Source organism: Rhinopithecus bieti, unplaced genomic scaffold (genome assembly GCF_001698545.2).
Source record: "Rhinopithecus bieti isolate Rb0 unplaced genomic scaffold, ASM169854v2 scaffold_110, whole genome shotgun sequence".
In the NCBI taxonomy this organism is placed as follows: domain Eukaryota; kingdom Metazoa; phylum Chordata; class Mammalia; order Primates; family Cercopithecidae; genus Rhinopithecus; species Rhinopithecus bieti.
In genome coordinates, this window is record NW_016803311.1 from 2,267,901 (window position 1) to 2,284,324 (window position 16,424).

Here is a 16,424-nt window from a genome sequence, read left to right on the forward strand (position 1 = left end):
AAAAAAAAAAAAAAAAAAAAAAAAAAAAAAAAAAAAAAAAAAAAAAAAAAGACCAGGCAAGGAATTATGCATTATGTACCTAACATTTATGGAGCTCTGATAGAAAGTATCATCCTTGAAGCAAATAGGAAGGGTTCCCTACTGTTCCCAGGGACTCTGAGGGCTCATGGGTTCTGCCCTTCTATCACAAGGTTACGAGACACCACTTGCTAAGTGTCTTCCAACTCCTTTCCCCCAAGCTGTGATCCGCCTCCTAGTTTTCTTGCAGGTGATTTGACTTTCAGAGGTTTGAGATTTTGAGGTCAGAGTTGCTAAAGGAGATCAGGGACTCCAGCTTGGGCCTCTTGCGTAGAGTCCCATCTCTGCCATTCACGGGTGACCTTCAGGACATTACTTAGTGGAGTACAAACTGAAACAAGGCTTAGCAAAATACATGCACTTTAAAACCAATAAGCTACTGAAGAATATATAAAAGGAAACAAATCCTATATAAACACAATGAAAAGCAATGCTAGAAGGATATGCTGAATATTTCAGCCCCCACATCAGCAAGACTTGCCTTACCTTGGAAGCAACATAAAGTTAAGTCTGTCAGCCCTGTCCCTCTCTGCCTTGTACAGCTGTGTCCTTTCCTCTACCAGATGTTCCAGGTTTCGAGAATATAGCTGTAGACGTCGGATCAAGGTATCCATATAGCTTTCATTTTTTTGGTCATGAAAAAGTCTGTAGGTAGTGATAGATAAAGAGCCCTTATATATTATTAAGAAAACATGAACATCCAATAAAACAATGGACAAATATGATGAACAGATAATTAAGCAAAGAAAAATAAAAGCCAACAAGCACAACAAAAAAAACTCAACCTCATCCAGGCACCGTGGCTCACACCTGTAATCCCAGAACTTTGGGAGTCCAAGGTGAGAGGATCACTTGAGGTCAGGGGTTTGAAACCAGCCTGACCAACATGGTGAAACCCTGTCTCTACTACAAATACAAAAATAAGCCGGGCATGGTGGCACTACTCCAGAGGCTGAGGCAGAAGAATTGCTTGAACCTAGGAGGTGGAGGTTGCAGTGAGTCGAGATCGTGCCAGCTACTCCAGAGACTGAGGCAGAATTGCTTGAAGCTGGGAGGTGGAGGTTGCAGTGAGTCGAGATCGTGCCACTGCACTCCAGCCTGGGTGACAGAGTGAGACTCTGTCTCAAACAAACAAACAAAAAAACCAACTTAACCTCAGGACAAAAATAAGATTAAAAAAGGGAAAACAAATGTTAAAATGATGGTAATCAGTGTAGGAGAAGGAGGAAATACATACAGTACAAAACCTTCCTGAAGAACAATTTGGTAAAAGTCTGTCACAAGCTTTAACAATGCATATACCAATCAGCTTATAACTCTATTTCTGAGAATTATCCTAAGGAAACAATCATGAATGTGTTTAGCGTTAACAACAAAAAAAAGTCACAGTATTCTTTACAAGAGCAAACATTTTAAAATAATCTAAATGTATAACAAAAATGTAGTTAAAATATGATAGGACAATGGAACATTAACATTCTAATTCGTATCATAAAATACAAATTAGTATTGTTGAATACACAGAAAGACTCCTCTGTATTATTAAGTTAAAAAGTCAGTTTATAAAATAGCAAAAATTATAATCTCAATTTTATTTTTTGAAGGCTGGTGGTCACCTATTGGGAAACAGGTGGTGTTTTACTTTCTTGCTTGCTTATTTATATTTTCTAAAATATAAAAGAAACAATTTGCAATAAAGGAAAATCTTTTGAAAGCTGGTCTAGAATTGATAAATGAAAGTGTAGGAGAAGGACTAAGAAAAGCCAAGTCAAGCCTTATATTATCTCCTCAGTACAGAGAGCCAGGGTCCTGACACCAGAGGCCTAACTCTCGATTATTTTGTCAGATCAAGGAGACTTAGATGAGACGCCAGCTTTGTGTGACAGTGGGTGGTATGACAAACCTTGGTGCAGAGGTCAGGGAGGAGACACATTGAGTTCTCCTAGCATTGTGAGGATCAGAGAGAACGTTCATAACATCTAAGGCACAATTGAAGGTGCTGAATAAATCACAATCATTTTACTATTGCAACAATAACAATCACTTCTGATCTCAGGAGAAGATGGCCTGCATCATCATCCTCTGGGATGGGGAGAGATGTTTGTTAAAAATCCAGTACAGTTTTGTGCGCTACACGAGACCTATGTGACTGAAAATTGCTAGGCTTGGAATGAAGAAACAGAATCTTTTAACAAGTTCCCCAGGGAATTTTTACTTGCAACTGCCAGTACAGCGTCTAGTTGGGTAGAATGGATGTGGGAGCAGGTGTAAGAGATGAAGTTGGGTAATCTTACTCTAGGATGAATTGATTCGATTAAAACAGTTTCTCACCTTTGAATGCATATTTTAATCACCTGGGAGCTATTAAAAATCCTGACACCAGTGTGTACCCCAGACCAATTACATCAGCCTCTCTAGGGTAAAACCCCAGTATCAGTATTTTTAAAGTTCCTCAGGTGATTCTAAGCTGCAGCCAAGTTTGAGAACCACCACACACATTAAAGGCTGAGTATTAAGGACCCAGTGTCTTCAAGAGCATACATTTTATCAGTTACACATAAAGTCTCATCTGGACAGGACAGCGAAGGAGAAAAAAAAGGGGGGCTAGAATTAATTATTATTTCCTGCTCCATTCCCACAACTGACAGCTTAGTTCTACTAATTAATGACCACATGTTCATTAACTTCACTCCACCTCATCTCCTCCAGCTCTAGACTTTTATTCTCATTACGTATCTGAATCTTTTGACCTAATGAGAACTACAGAAAGACCTGGAAAAAATCATAAAAATCATCTTGTTCAATCCAAATTTTCTAACAAGAAAAGTGATACGCAGTGAAGGTGTTTTGTCCAGTGCCCCACAGCAAACTCTTATCAGATTTTAGTCTAGAAATTGGATTTCCTAACTCTTAATTCAGTGTTATTTTTCTCATTCTGCAGTGTATTAACTGAAAACATGGGTTATCTAGAAATTAATCTCACCAGATAATTATGTACTTTTCTCCCCCACCTTGAATTATGCTCTGATTCATGACGTGTTTTAAGTACCTAGGGCCAAAGCTGGAGATTTTAAGATTTTAAGATCCTAAGAACATGCTGACGTTAATAATTGTTTAGGAGCTTTACAGATTCTCAGGACTCATGCTACACTTCTAAATCCTAATTACCCACAGAAGGACCCAGAAGCTCTATTTTTAACAGACAAATTTATAATCAGCTAAAGTTTGTTTTTTAATCAGACAAGTTTTGACCTTGAGTGCTTAACTTTTCAAGTAATTATTTCCCTGGGAAAATGGTCTGATAGTCTCCATATCATTTTTATGAAACGGTGTTGGTTGCAACCTGGAATTTTTCACTGGAATAGACATTCTCATTCTTAGGTGCCACTGAATGTCAGCTACAACTTTTTTAAAACCCTGAAATTAGTGAATAAAACTAAACATTTCAGCAATACCCAAATATCTTGGCAAGTGTAGTCTCAATTTTTTTGAAATCTGGTCTCTTTTCTGGATCTTCTTCCCAACAGCTTTTTACAAGTAGGTACACCTGGAAGAAAAAAAAATGGGCAAATTAGCTCAGTGGATAGTAAACTAAATCAAGAGAGAATTCTTATTCTCACTGATGGGAGTGATTACGGCAAGGAATAGTTAAAAAATATCTTCAAATCTGTCAATGCGGACAAGAGATCCCCAGCTCTCTGGTTTCTGTCTCAGGCATGACCACCTGCATTATCTTATCCAGTTATTCCCTTGGGTGAAATTAATGAAAAATATGATACCAATTTAGATGAGGCCAGGTTGATAGGGGAGACTAAGTGAATTTACAAGAGCTTGCAAGGTTTACGTTGGAGAGAGAAAAACATAGTGAAAGTGTGGCAGGCCTCCATAACAACTGTTTCAGTACTGACTGCATGGTGAACTTAAATATTAAAAGCCAGTGCCCTTATACAAAGGCTGGAATGTAACAAAAGTCCACCAAGAGTTTTGCGTAGGCCTTTCTTGGGCCTTAAAGCATGACAAAATAACAAAGGAATTCTTAACAGGACCCGTTTAGGATTGAATAAGTTTTATTGGGGGTCTGAAGAAACTCCCCAGACCTCCACAGAGAAGTTTACTGGGGGTCTGAAGGAACTCCCTAAACCTCTGTGATTTAGCAGGAGACAAGATAAGGGTAATCATCCCAGCACCTGGACTGATTTAGATTAAGTAAACTTACTGAGGCTCTAGAAGAAGGTCTTCAGAACTTAGACCTTAGTTATAGATTAAAAGAAGTTAATCACGTATGTCTTTAAATGAATGCATACTTACATGTAGACATATAGAAGGTATAGAAGCTCTGAAAAAAACTGTAATTTTCAGTTGGTCTGGTGATAATTTCCAGGCCTTCTCCCTGTAACTGGTTACAGAAATAAAAACTCTCTTCCTCCTCAGTTCATCTACATCTTGTTATTGGGCCATGAGAAATATGAGCCCAACCCTCAGTTTGGTGGGGGAACCAAGGCTCAGTGAGTATGAGGCAAATGGCTTCAAATGAGAATAAAAGCCCTACTGTCCATGGTTCTAACTTATAGCAAACAATAGTATCACCTGGGGAACATTTGCACAATTTCTTATGCCTAAGCCCCACCCTAAGTCATTCTGATTTAATATATTTTGAAGTGGTCTTACTAGGATTTCCAGATTTAGCAAGTAAAAGTAAAGGACATCAAGTTAAATTTGGATTTCAGACAAACGATGAATAATTCATTAGTATAAGTATGTCCCAAATATTGTATGGGCAAAGGGCAGTCGTAGATTTTTAAGCTCTTCAGGTGATTATAATGCACAGCTGTAGTAGAGAAGTGACATGGAGAAAAGGAGGTATGGAGGAAGAGGTAGGGAGACAGGAGGAAGCCTGTGGAAACCTCATCTTATCTGCTACCACCTGTTTGCAGCTTTTTTTGTTTGTATCAAAATGTGTGGTGAAAACCATTTGTTTTAAATAAAGTTTGTTTTCAGTCTGTCTAAAACAAGATCGTAAGTGACACTAGATGCAATCCCCGTCCCTGTACTTTGCCTGAACAATTCCCTGGGAAGGAACTAGAGTCGCGGTATAGCCTGTGGTTGCCAATATTCACCACTAGATGATGCTCCTGCCTTAGTAAGTCATCTGCTGACTACCTTAGAGCTGAATAGGCAGACACAACAAACAACTGGGCCGATCCAGTGCCACAGAGTGAAATACTGTCAGCCCTCTCTCTCCATGGATTCTGCATTCGGGATTCAACCAAATGGGGATGGAAAATATTTGGAAAAAACAGGATGGTTGTGTCTGTATTGAACATGTACTGACCTTTTTTTCTTGTCATTATGCCCTAAACAATACAGTACCACAGATATTTACATAGTATTTACATCATATTAGGTATTATAAGCAATCTAGAGATAATTTAAAGTACATAGGATAATTTATGTAGGTTATGTGCACATAATATGCCCTTTTATATCAGATCCTTAAGCCGCTGTGGATTTTGGTATCCACAGGGGTTCCTGGGACCAATTCCCTATGGACAGAGGGGCTACTCTACCCGGTGTTTCTGGGGCATTGCTGAGTGATCTAGTTTCGACTCTGTATTCTATTGGCATCAGTTACTTGACATGAAATTTTATTCCTCATTTCTAATTCCAGAACTGTCCAACTACACAAATGAATTAAAGACGATGCTGTTTTCATGAATAAGGTTTTAAAAAGTTGGATACGCTCAGATTAGAAAAAAAGGGGCTTGAGAAAGGATATACTGATTGTGTGGAGGAATCCTGGAATTCAGAAAAGCAGGAGGAAAGAAAGGAATGAGGAAAGGAATGAGGCTAGGAGCAGCTGTATTTCAGAAAGTTGTATTTCAACATACTATTACTATTGAAAAAGAAAGGGAAGGGGAGAGGTAAAAATGGCACACTCATGCCCTGCAGAGTCTGGCCATAAAACTCATCTGGCAGTGTCTTTGTAAATGGAAGGAAAATGTTTCTATTTTTATCCCACAAGGAACAAAAGATGTTTTTATTTAAAAATAAATATCTTAAAATACTTTACTCGCTATCTTCTTGGATTATTAAGGCTCAGGTATAATGCTAAAAGAAAATAATTAGAAAATTTTCACAGGGCTTCAAGGCCTTTTTGAGGGACTATTTAACAAGCAAATGTAAAGAGCTTTTGCTCCATTTCCTTCAGAGGAAGGATAAAATGAGTGAAAGTACATTTCTCTATTCTTTCTAGATGTTGGCATATTTCCTTTTAAATCATTAGATGGTCTTTATAAGTCTAGTAAGTATTCCACATGGACACCTTGTTCATTGAGCTTATAAAAATTAAGAATGACCTCCGCCTACTGAAGCCAGTGCCTGTACACACCACGGGGTGGGGACTGAAGACAGGTCTGAGGACAGGTTCACCTGGCTCACTTGCACCCTCCCAGTGCTTCAGCATACCATGTAGGGGCCCTAGAGATCTCCTAGCCCAGTCCACCACTGTTGGCACCTGAGTACCCCTTCTGGGGGCCACATAACCTGCTGCTACCACCACAGCTGGTACCCACCAGCATATACCACTTGTGGACCTGCAGACTGGCCTGTCCAGCCTGTCACAGCCACTACCAACACCAGTGCAGACTTCTTGGGAACCAGAAGCTTATCCTATCATGGTTACTTCCATTACTCACGCCATGCCTGCTGCCCAGGAACCCGGGAATCCACCCACCAGCCTAGGCCACTGCTGCTACTGCTGGCACCTGAGGAAGTTACTTGGAGGCCAAATAATTGATCTGCCTAGACCCACTAACATTGGTACCAGCATAAGCTGTCCTGGGGCCCAAGGACAGCTTATGCTGGCACCAGTGCCTCCAAGGGGCCCTGAGGACCAGTCCACCTGGCATTCCAGTCTTCAACAAAATGTCACCACTGCCTCCACTAACAATGACATCCTAACCCACTAGGGAAATAACAGACCCACTGACACTGCTCACAGACAAGTAAATTATGTGGAGACTACACTACTGCATGCACCCAGAATCAAAGCCAAAGTGCCTCACCCAACCAGTACTATAGATACATCTTCAGGAAAAAAGTCCTCCCCTATGAAAGCAAATGTTAAAATTTGGAAGAAGTAATTGTTACACCAGATGCACAGATATCAACATAAAGACACAAGAAGTGTGAAAAAGCGAGGAAACATGACATCTCCAAAGAAACACAGTAGTTCTGCAGTAACAATTTCCAATGAAAAGGAAATGAATAAAATTCTGGAAAAATAATTAAAAATAATATTAAAGGAGCTCAGTGAGATACAGGAGAATAAAGAAAAATAATACAAAGAAATAAAAAAAAAACCTCAGGATATGAATGAGACAATTTACCAAAGAAATAGATACCATAAAAAAGAATAAAACAAACTCTGGAACTGAAGAATTCATTCAATAAAATACAAAATACATTAGAAAGCTTCAACAATATGCTAGATCAAGCAGAAGAATTTCAGAACTTGAAGACAGGTCTTTTGAAATAATCCAGTAAGACAAAAATAACGACAAAAGAACAAAAAAGAATGAGCAAAGCCTACATGATGTATGAGATACCATAAAGTGGCTAAATATTTAAATTTTTTTGTGTTCCAAAAGGTGAAGAGAAAATAAAAGGAATACAAAACCCATTTAACAAAATAATAGCAAGAGATTTAGACATTCAGATACAGGAAACTCAGAGATCCCCAAATAGATATAATTTAAAAAGTTCTTCTCCATGGCACATTATAGTCAAATTGTCAAAAGTTAAAGAGAAAATTATAAAAACAGCAAGAAAAAAAGCATCTGGTTTCTTATAAGGAAACCCCATCAGATTAACAGTGAATTTTTCAGCAGAAACCTTACAGGCCAGGAGAAGAGGGATGATGTAGTCAAAGTGTTGAAAGAAAAACCAAATTCCAGTCAAGGATACTATATCCAGCAAACTTATCCTTCATAAATGAAGAAGAAATAAAGGCTGTCCCAGACAAGTGAAAGCTAGGGAAATTTATCACCACTAGACCTCCCTTACAAGAAATACTTCCGGGCGTCCTACGCCTGGAAGTGAAAGGATGACATCTACCACCATGAAAACACATGGAAGTATGAAACCCACTAGTAAAACAGTCACACAAAGAGGGAAGAGAAGGGCTCAAATGTTACCACTACAGAAAACCAGAAACTATAATGATAAACAAGCGAAAGAAGGGAACAAAGGATGTATAAAACAACCAGAAATCAATTAATCAAATGAAAGGAATAAGCCCTTACATAATAATAACCTTGAATATAAATGGATCAAAATTTTCACTTAAAAGATATAGACTGGTTGAATGGATTTTTAAAAATGACCCAACTATAGGCTGCCTACAAGCAATTCATCTTGTCTGTAAAGAAACATGTAGACTGAAAGTAAAGGGATGGAAAGATATTCCCTGAAAATGGAAACCAAAAGTAAGCAAGAGTAGCTATACTTATATTAGATAAAACAGATTTTAAGTAAAAAACTGTAAAAAGAGATAAAGGTCATTATATAATGATAAAGAACTCAATTCAGCAAGACGATATAGCAATTCTAAACATATGCACACCCAACATTGAAGCATACAGACATTTAAAGCAAATATTATTAGATCTAAAGGAAGAAGTAGATTCCAATCTAATAATAATTGGGGACTTCAACACTCCACTCTCAGCATTAAACAGACCATAAAGACAGAAAATTAACAAAGAAACATTGGATTTAAACTGCACATTAGAACAAGTGAACCTAACATTTACAGAACATTTCATTCAATAGCTAAAGAATAAACATTCCTGTGATCAGCACATGGAACATTCTCCAGAATAGACCATATGTTATGATACAAAACAAGTCTCAACATATTTATAAAGAACCAGAGTTATATCAAATATGTTCTCAGGCCACAATGGAATAAAAGTAGAACTCAATACCAAGAGGAACTTTGGAAACTACACAAATACATAAAAATTAAACAACATGCTTCTGAATGACCACTGAGTCAAAAAAGGAATTAGGAGAAGTTTAAAAAAATTAAATGAAAATTTAAACACAGCATACCACAACCTATGGGATACAGCAAAAGTACTGCTAAGAGAGAAGTTTATAGCAATAAATGCCTGCATCAAAAAAATAGAAAAATTTCAAATCTAATAAGGCACCTAAAGGAATTAGAAAAGCAAGAACAAACCAAACCCAAAGTTAGTAGAGGGAAAGAAATAATAAAGGTCAGAGTAGAACCAGAGAAAATAGAGATTGAAAAAATACACAAAGGATCATTGAAACCAAAAGTTGTTTTTATGAAAAGATAAATAAAGTCAATAAACCATTAGCTGGACTAACCAAGAAAAAAATGAGAGAAGATCCATACACAAAATTAAAAATTAGAAAAAGACACAAAACTAATTGCACAAAAATGTGAAAGATTATCAGAGACTATTATGAACAACTATATACCAGCAAACTGAAAAATATAGAGGAAGTGGAGAAATTCCTGGATAAATGCAATCTACATAGACTGAACTAGAAAAAAATAGAATACCATAGAATACATGAACAGACCAACAATGAGTAATGAGACTGAATCTCTAATAAAAAGCCTCTCAACAAAGAAAAGTCCAGAACTGGATGACTTTACTGCTGAATTATGCCAAACTTCCAAAGAAGAACTAACACTAATTCTCTTCAAACTATTCAAAAAAATTGAAGAATAGGGAATTCTCCCTCATTCTACAAGGCCAGCATTACCCTCATACCAAAACCAGACAAGGACACAACAAAAAAGGAAAACTAAGGGTCAATATCCCTGATGAACATAGATGCAAAATCCTCAACAAAATACTAGCTAACCAAATTCAACAGCATAACAAAAAGATAATCCACCATGATCAAGTGGATTTCATACCAGGGAGGCAGGAATGGTTTAACATATGCAAGTCAATAAATGTAATATACTACATAAACAGAATTAAAAACAAAAATTACATGATTATCTCAGTAGACAGAGAAAAAGCACTTGACAAAATCNAAAAAAAAAAAAAAAAAAAAAAATACTAGCAAACTGAATCTAACAGCACATCAAAAAGATAATATGCCATGATCAAGTGGGATTTATCCCCAGGAAGCAAGGATGATTTAACATATGCAAATCAATAAACATGATACATTACATCAGCAGAATGAAGAACAAAAGCCATATGATCTTCTCGATTGATGCAGGAAAAGCATTGATAATATTCAAGATCCCTTCATAATAAAAACTCTCAAAAAACTAGACATAGAAGGAACATATCTCAACATAATAAAGGCCAGCCATATATTACACACCCACAAAATAATAAAAGCCATATATTACAAGCCTGTAAGTATCACACAGAATGAGGAAAAGCTGAAAGCTTTCCCTCTAAGCACTGGAACTAGACAAGGATGCCCAATTTCACCTCTCCTATTCAACATAGTACTGAAAGTACTAGCTAGAGCAATTAGGCAAGAAAAAGAAAAGGCATCCAAATCGGAAAACAGGAGTCAAATTGTCCCTCTTTGCAGATGACATGATCTTACATCTAGAAAACCTAAAGACTTCACCAAAAAGCTCTTAGATATGATAAATTCAGTACAGTTGAAGGATATAAAATTAACATACAGGCCGGGTGTGGTGGTTCATGCTTGTAATCTTAGCACTTTGGGAGGCCAAGGAGGGCAGATTGCCTGAGCTCAGGAGTTTAAGACAAGCTTGGACAACATGGTGAAACCCCGTCTCTACTAAACATATGAAAAAAAAAATTAGCTGGGCTTGGTGGCAGGTGCCTGTAATCCCTGCTACTTGGGAGGCTGAGGCAGTAGAATTGCTTGAACCTGGGAGGCAGAGGTTGCAGTGAGCTGAGATCACTCCACTGCACTCCAGCCTAGGCAACAGAGTGAGACTGTCTCAAAAAAAAAATTAACATACAAAATCAGTAGTGTTTTATATACCACCAATAATAAACTCAGCAGGAAAGAAATCAAGAAGACAATCCCATTTACAATAGCTACAAAAAAAAAAAAAAAAAAAAAAAAAAAAAAACAAAAAAACCCCACCTAGGAATAAATTTAACAAAGAAGGTAAAAGACCTCTGCAAGGAAAACTACAAACACTGATGAAACTGAAGAGGACAAAAATAAATGGAAAGATATCCCATGCTCATGGGTTGGAAGAGTTAATATCACTAAAATGATTATACTGCCCAAAGCAACCTATAGTTTCAATGTAATCCTATCAAAATGCCACAGTCATTTTCTCACAGAAATTGGAAAAACAATCCTAAAATCCATACGGAACCAAACAAGAACACAAATAGCCAAAGCAATCTCAAGCAAAAAGAACAAAGCTGGAGACATGACATTACCTGATTTCAAAATGTTCTATAAAGTTACAGTTACCAAAACAACCTATCACTGGCAAAGGACAGACACATAAACAAATGGAACAGAATAGAGAACCCAGAAATAAACCCACACATTTACAGCCAGCTGATTTTCAACAACGGCTCCAAGAACATACAACGGGGAAAGGACACCTCATCTCTTCCCATATACAAAAATCAACTCAAGATAGATTTAAGACTTAAACAGAGGACAGGAAACTATGAAACTATTAGAAGAAAACATAGAGAAAAGACTTTAGGACATTAGTTTAGGCAAAGACTTTATGGCTGAGACCTCAAAAGCACAGGCAACCAAACCAAAAATAGACAAATGGGACTATATTAGACTAAAAGGCTTCTGCACAGCAAGGGAAACAACAGAGTGAAGAAACAACGTGTTGAATGGGAGAAAGTATTTGCAAACAATCTGACAAGGGTGATATTCCAGAATACACAAGGAACTCAAACAACTCAGCAGTTAAAAAAAAATTCCATTAAAAAGTGGGCAAAACTCATGAATAAACATTTCTGTAAAGAAGATTTATAAATGACTAACAGGAATACGAAAAAAGGCTCATCATCACTAATCATCAGGGAAATGCAAGTCAAAACCACAACGAGCTACCATCTTACCCCAGTTAGAATGGTTATTACTAAAAAGCCAAATAATAACAGATGCTGGCAAGGACGCAGAGAAAAGGGAACCCTCACACACTGTTGATTTGATGGGAATGTAAATTAGTATAACTACTATGGAAAACAGGATAGAGATTTCTCAAAACACTAAAAATAGAACACCCATATGATCCACCAATCCCCCTGCTGGGTATTTATCCAAAGGAAGAGAAATCAGTGTATCAAAGGATGCCTGCACACTCACATTTATTGCAACACTATTCACAATAGCAAAGATACAGAATCAACTTAAGTGTCCATCAATGGATGAATGGAAAAAGAAAATGCGGGCTGTGTACACAATAGAATACTATTTAGCCGTAAAAATAATGAAATCATGTCATTTGCAGCAACACATATGGAACTGGAGGTCACTATGTAAAATGAAAGGCACAGATAGACAAATATCACATGTTCTCACTCATGCAGGGGCTAAGAAAGTTGCTCTCATGGAGGTGGAGAGAATAATGATAGCCAGAGACTGGGAAGGGTGTAAGTAGGGGAGGAGATGAATGAAGAGAGGTAGGTTAATGGGTACAAACATATAGTTAGAAGGAATAAGTTATAATGTTTGATAGCAGAGTAGGGTGACTACAGTTAACATCAATGTATTGTGTATTTCAAAACAGCTAGAAGAGAGGACTTGAAATGTTCCCAACACATAGAAATGATAACTACTTAAGGTGATGGATCCCCTAAATACATGACTTGATCATTACACATTCTGTGCATATGACAAAATATCACATGTACCCCACAAATATGTACAAATATTATGTATCAATTTAAAAATAGAGAATGAGGTCAGGCGCAATGGCTCACACCTATTACGTAATCCCAGTGCTTTGGGAGGCCAAGGCAGGTGGGATCTCTTGAGGTCAGGAGTTTGAGACCAGCCTGGCCAACATGGTGAAACCCCATCTCTACTAAAAATACAAAAATTAGCCGGGAATGATGGCAGGTGCCGGTAGTCCCAGCTACTTGGGAGGCTGAGGCAGAAGAATTGCTTGAAGCCGGGAGGCTGGGGTTGCAGTGAGCCAAGATCCTGCCACTGCACTCGAGCTTGGGAGACAGAGCAAGACTCCTTCTCAAGAAAAAAAAAAAAAATTAGAGAATGAGATGTGTGCTTTAGAAGCCAGATCATTCCTGAGTTGGAGAGTGGTGGAAGGGCATGGGGAGTGTGGTTGGCTGAGGCTGGCTCCCAAAGACATGCTGCCTCCTAATCCCTGGATCCTATGAATGCTACTTTATTTGGAAAAAAAGCTTTTGCAGATATAATTAAGTTAAAATTATTGAGATGAGGTGATTATTCTATATTTTCTGAGTGGACCCAAATGCAATCACATGTGTCCTAATAGAAAGGAGATAGAGGGAGAATAGACAGAAGAGAAGCTGTGACCAAGAGGCAGAAATTGAATTGTGTGGCCATAAGATAAGGAATGTTAACAGCCATCAGAAGCGTCTGGAAGAAGTACAGAATGGATTAGCCCCTTAGCTCTTCTGGAGGAAGTGTGGCCTTGCTGAGCACTTGATTTCGGACTTCTAGCCTCCAGAACTGTAAGTGAATAAATTTTTGTTGTTTTAATCTATTACATTTATGGTAATTTTTATAGCAGGCCAAGAAAACGAATATGGGAAGATATACTCACTTCTAGCTCCTTTTCCTCTGCTGTTTCCAAGAATAAATCTGGGCGGAAGGGTTTCATTCCATTGGAATTTTCCACTCTGAATATCTTCTCTGGTTGGGTGAGAAAATTTTAAATTACAAAGAAGAATACAGCATGAAGAAATGGAAGGAATTTCAACAGAAATCCAGTTGGTTCACTCCCCTGGATGGCTCTTAGCTCAGTGAGAGTGCTGCAGAGCCTAGACCAGCACTCAGTAGACAGGTGTTAATTCGATGAGGCACCCAGTGAAAGGGTCTCATCCCACTTATAACCAGAAGGTTACCTTAAGGATAGGTTACTGGGTGGGGCACAGTGCTTCACACCTGTAATCCCAGCACTTTGGAGGCTGAGGTTGGGGGATCACTTCAGCTCAGGAGCTCAGTCTGGGCAACATGGTGAAACCCTGTCTCTACATAAAGTACAAAAGTTAGCCAGGCATAGCGGTGTGCAGCTGTCGTCCCAGCTACTTGGAAGGGTGAGCCAGGAGGATTGCTTGAGCCTGGGAGGCAGAGGTTGCAGTGAGCCAAGATCATGCCACTGTACTTACTCCAGCCTGGGGGCGACAGAGCAAGACACTGTCTGAAAAAAAAAAAAAGAAAGAAAGAAAAGAAAAAAAGAAAAAAAAATGCTGCTGACCCTGTAAAACTCAGCTCGGGCACCACTGCCTTCAGTAGGCTTCTTCTGTTCATACTTTGACTCCACCCTCTCTACATCCCTTAGTCACCGTACTCCCCACCAAACAGTTAACAGTTAGCACATAATAAATGCTCAGTAAGTGAGAATTGAATGAATGGAAGGAAGCATTTTCCCCTGAGAGGACACGTGACCAAAAACTATAGATCTACTCTTAGTGAGAACTAAAATATGTATGTTCTCACATACATAAAATATGTATGTTCTAACACTCAACCTGTTAGAGTGATCTAGTTTAGATGTTAAGCAGGTACATTCTCTTATTGGAATCAAAAGGAAAGAAGAAAATTGTAAAGGAAGATTCTTAACAATAATACCGACAATAATAACACCTGGCAGTGTATGTTGTCTTACGCTTTTCAGTGCACTCTAATATTTAATCTTCCTAATACTCTTACAAAATGTGTAATGCCGATGATAAGTCATTAATTTTGCAGATGAAGGAATTGTGATGTGGTTACAAACAGATTAGGGTCTCAGTAAGCCTAGAAAGCAGGTTGGCTGACTCCCAGAGGGGGCACGTGAAGGGGTTTAGGTGTACCATTCCGGTCTCGACAGCTCGAAGTGTAGAAGGTTTCTTTCCGCAGGATGATCTCCTGTGCGATGATCCCATAGCTGTACACATCTCCTTTCTGAGAGACATTGGCTTGGCGGAGGTGCTCTGGAGCTGTCCACAGGTCTGTAAATGCAGACATTGAGATTACAAAGTTGAGGGGGGTGAGTGGCTCATAGGCCTCCAACCTACTTTCGCTCTCTAATTCCCTACACCAACCACTCTAAATATGGGTGATGGCTTATGAGTGGCCTTGAACTGATATGATTCCAAGCTTTTGAAAAATTTTGGCAAATGCCAGTGATCAAAGAGAGAACACACACCTTTTAGACTAACTATGAAATGTTAGGATTTGGGTGAGGTCATATGGCATTATGTTATTTAAAACTGCTAGGATCACAGTCTCGAAAACTCTCAAGGTTTACCTGGAATGGGGTCTGACTGTGGTAAATGCTCAGTAAATATATGTTGAATGAATACAGTGGAACATGAGAGGTTGAAGAATTTAGTAGTTTATGGGACATATGGAATGAACCTATGAAATCCTTTAAAATACAAATTTTGGCCCAGCGCGGTGGCTCATGCCTGTAATCCCAGCACTTTGGGAGGTTGAGACAGGCAGATCACAAGGTCAGGAGATTGAGACCAGCCTGGCCAATATGGTGAAACCCCGTCTCTACTAAAATACAAAATTAACCAGGCATGGTGGCGGGCGCCTGTAGTCCCAGCTACTCAGGAGACTGAGGCAGGAGAATGGTGTGAACCCGGGAGGCGGAGGTTGCAGTGAGCTGAGATTGCGCCCCTGCACTCCGGCCTGGGTGCCAGAGCGAGACTCCATCTCAAAAAAAAAAAAATTATGTATACTAAATATATTTTATTTAAATATTAAAATTTATTATTTAATGTGTATATATACATATTTAAATATAAATTTACCAAACGAAGATAAAGACAGCACACTAAGACAAAGAGACTATGACTGATATTTTCTAGGCATAACATACTGGCATCCTCCATCTCAGCTAGGGCCCACATGGCGTTTTTGTTGGTTCCTGCAGTATTCTTAAAAAAGTAATGCACGTAATTTACTCACAGTTTACTCCTGTCCCTGCCACTCCTAGTGTCTACATCTAGTTCACTCACTTCACATGAGTGCAATGCTGTATTTAGCTCCCATAGATACTCAAGTTTTGAATCCTTATTACACACCTTATTTAGTAATAACAGGGGCATGCGATTAATTTTTCTTCAACACGCTTTGCAAATTTTTCAGAATCACCTAACTCCTTAGAAACTTTCTCA

The 16,424-nt window shown here is 38.4% G+C and overlaps 1 protein-coding gene across 1 annotated transcript in view; it reads right to left on the reverse strand.

Annotated features, from left to right (window-relative positions):
• The window catches only part of GUCY2C (guanylate cyclase 2C), an 83,350-nt gene that overhangs the window by 13,095 nt on the left and 53,831 nt on the right, over positions 1 to 16,424 (reverse strand). Inside the window, exons 18-21 of the mRNA XM_017873408.1 lie at positions 15,111 to 15,248; positions 13,859 to 13,947; positions 3,534 to 3,625; positions 565 to 723 (exon numbers count right to left, since the gene is read on the reverse strand). Coding sequence (XP_017728897.1) covers positions 565 to 723; positions 3,534 to 3,625; positions 13,859 to 13,947; positions 15,111 to 15,248 — 478 coding nt within the window. The remainder of the gene's footprint in view (positions 1 to 564; positions 724 to 3,533; positions 3,626 to 13,858; positions 13,948 to 15,110; positions 15,249 to 16,424) is intronic.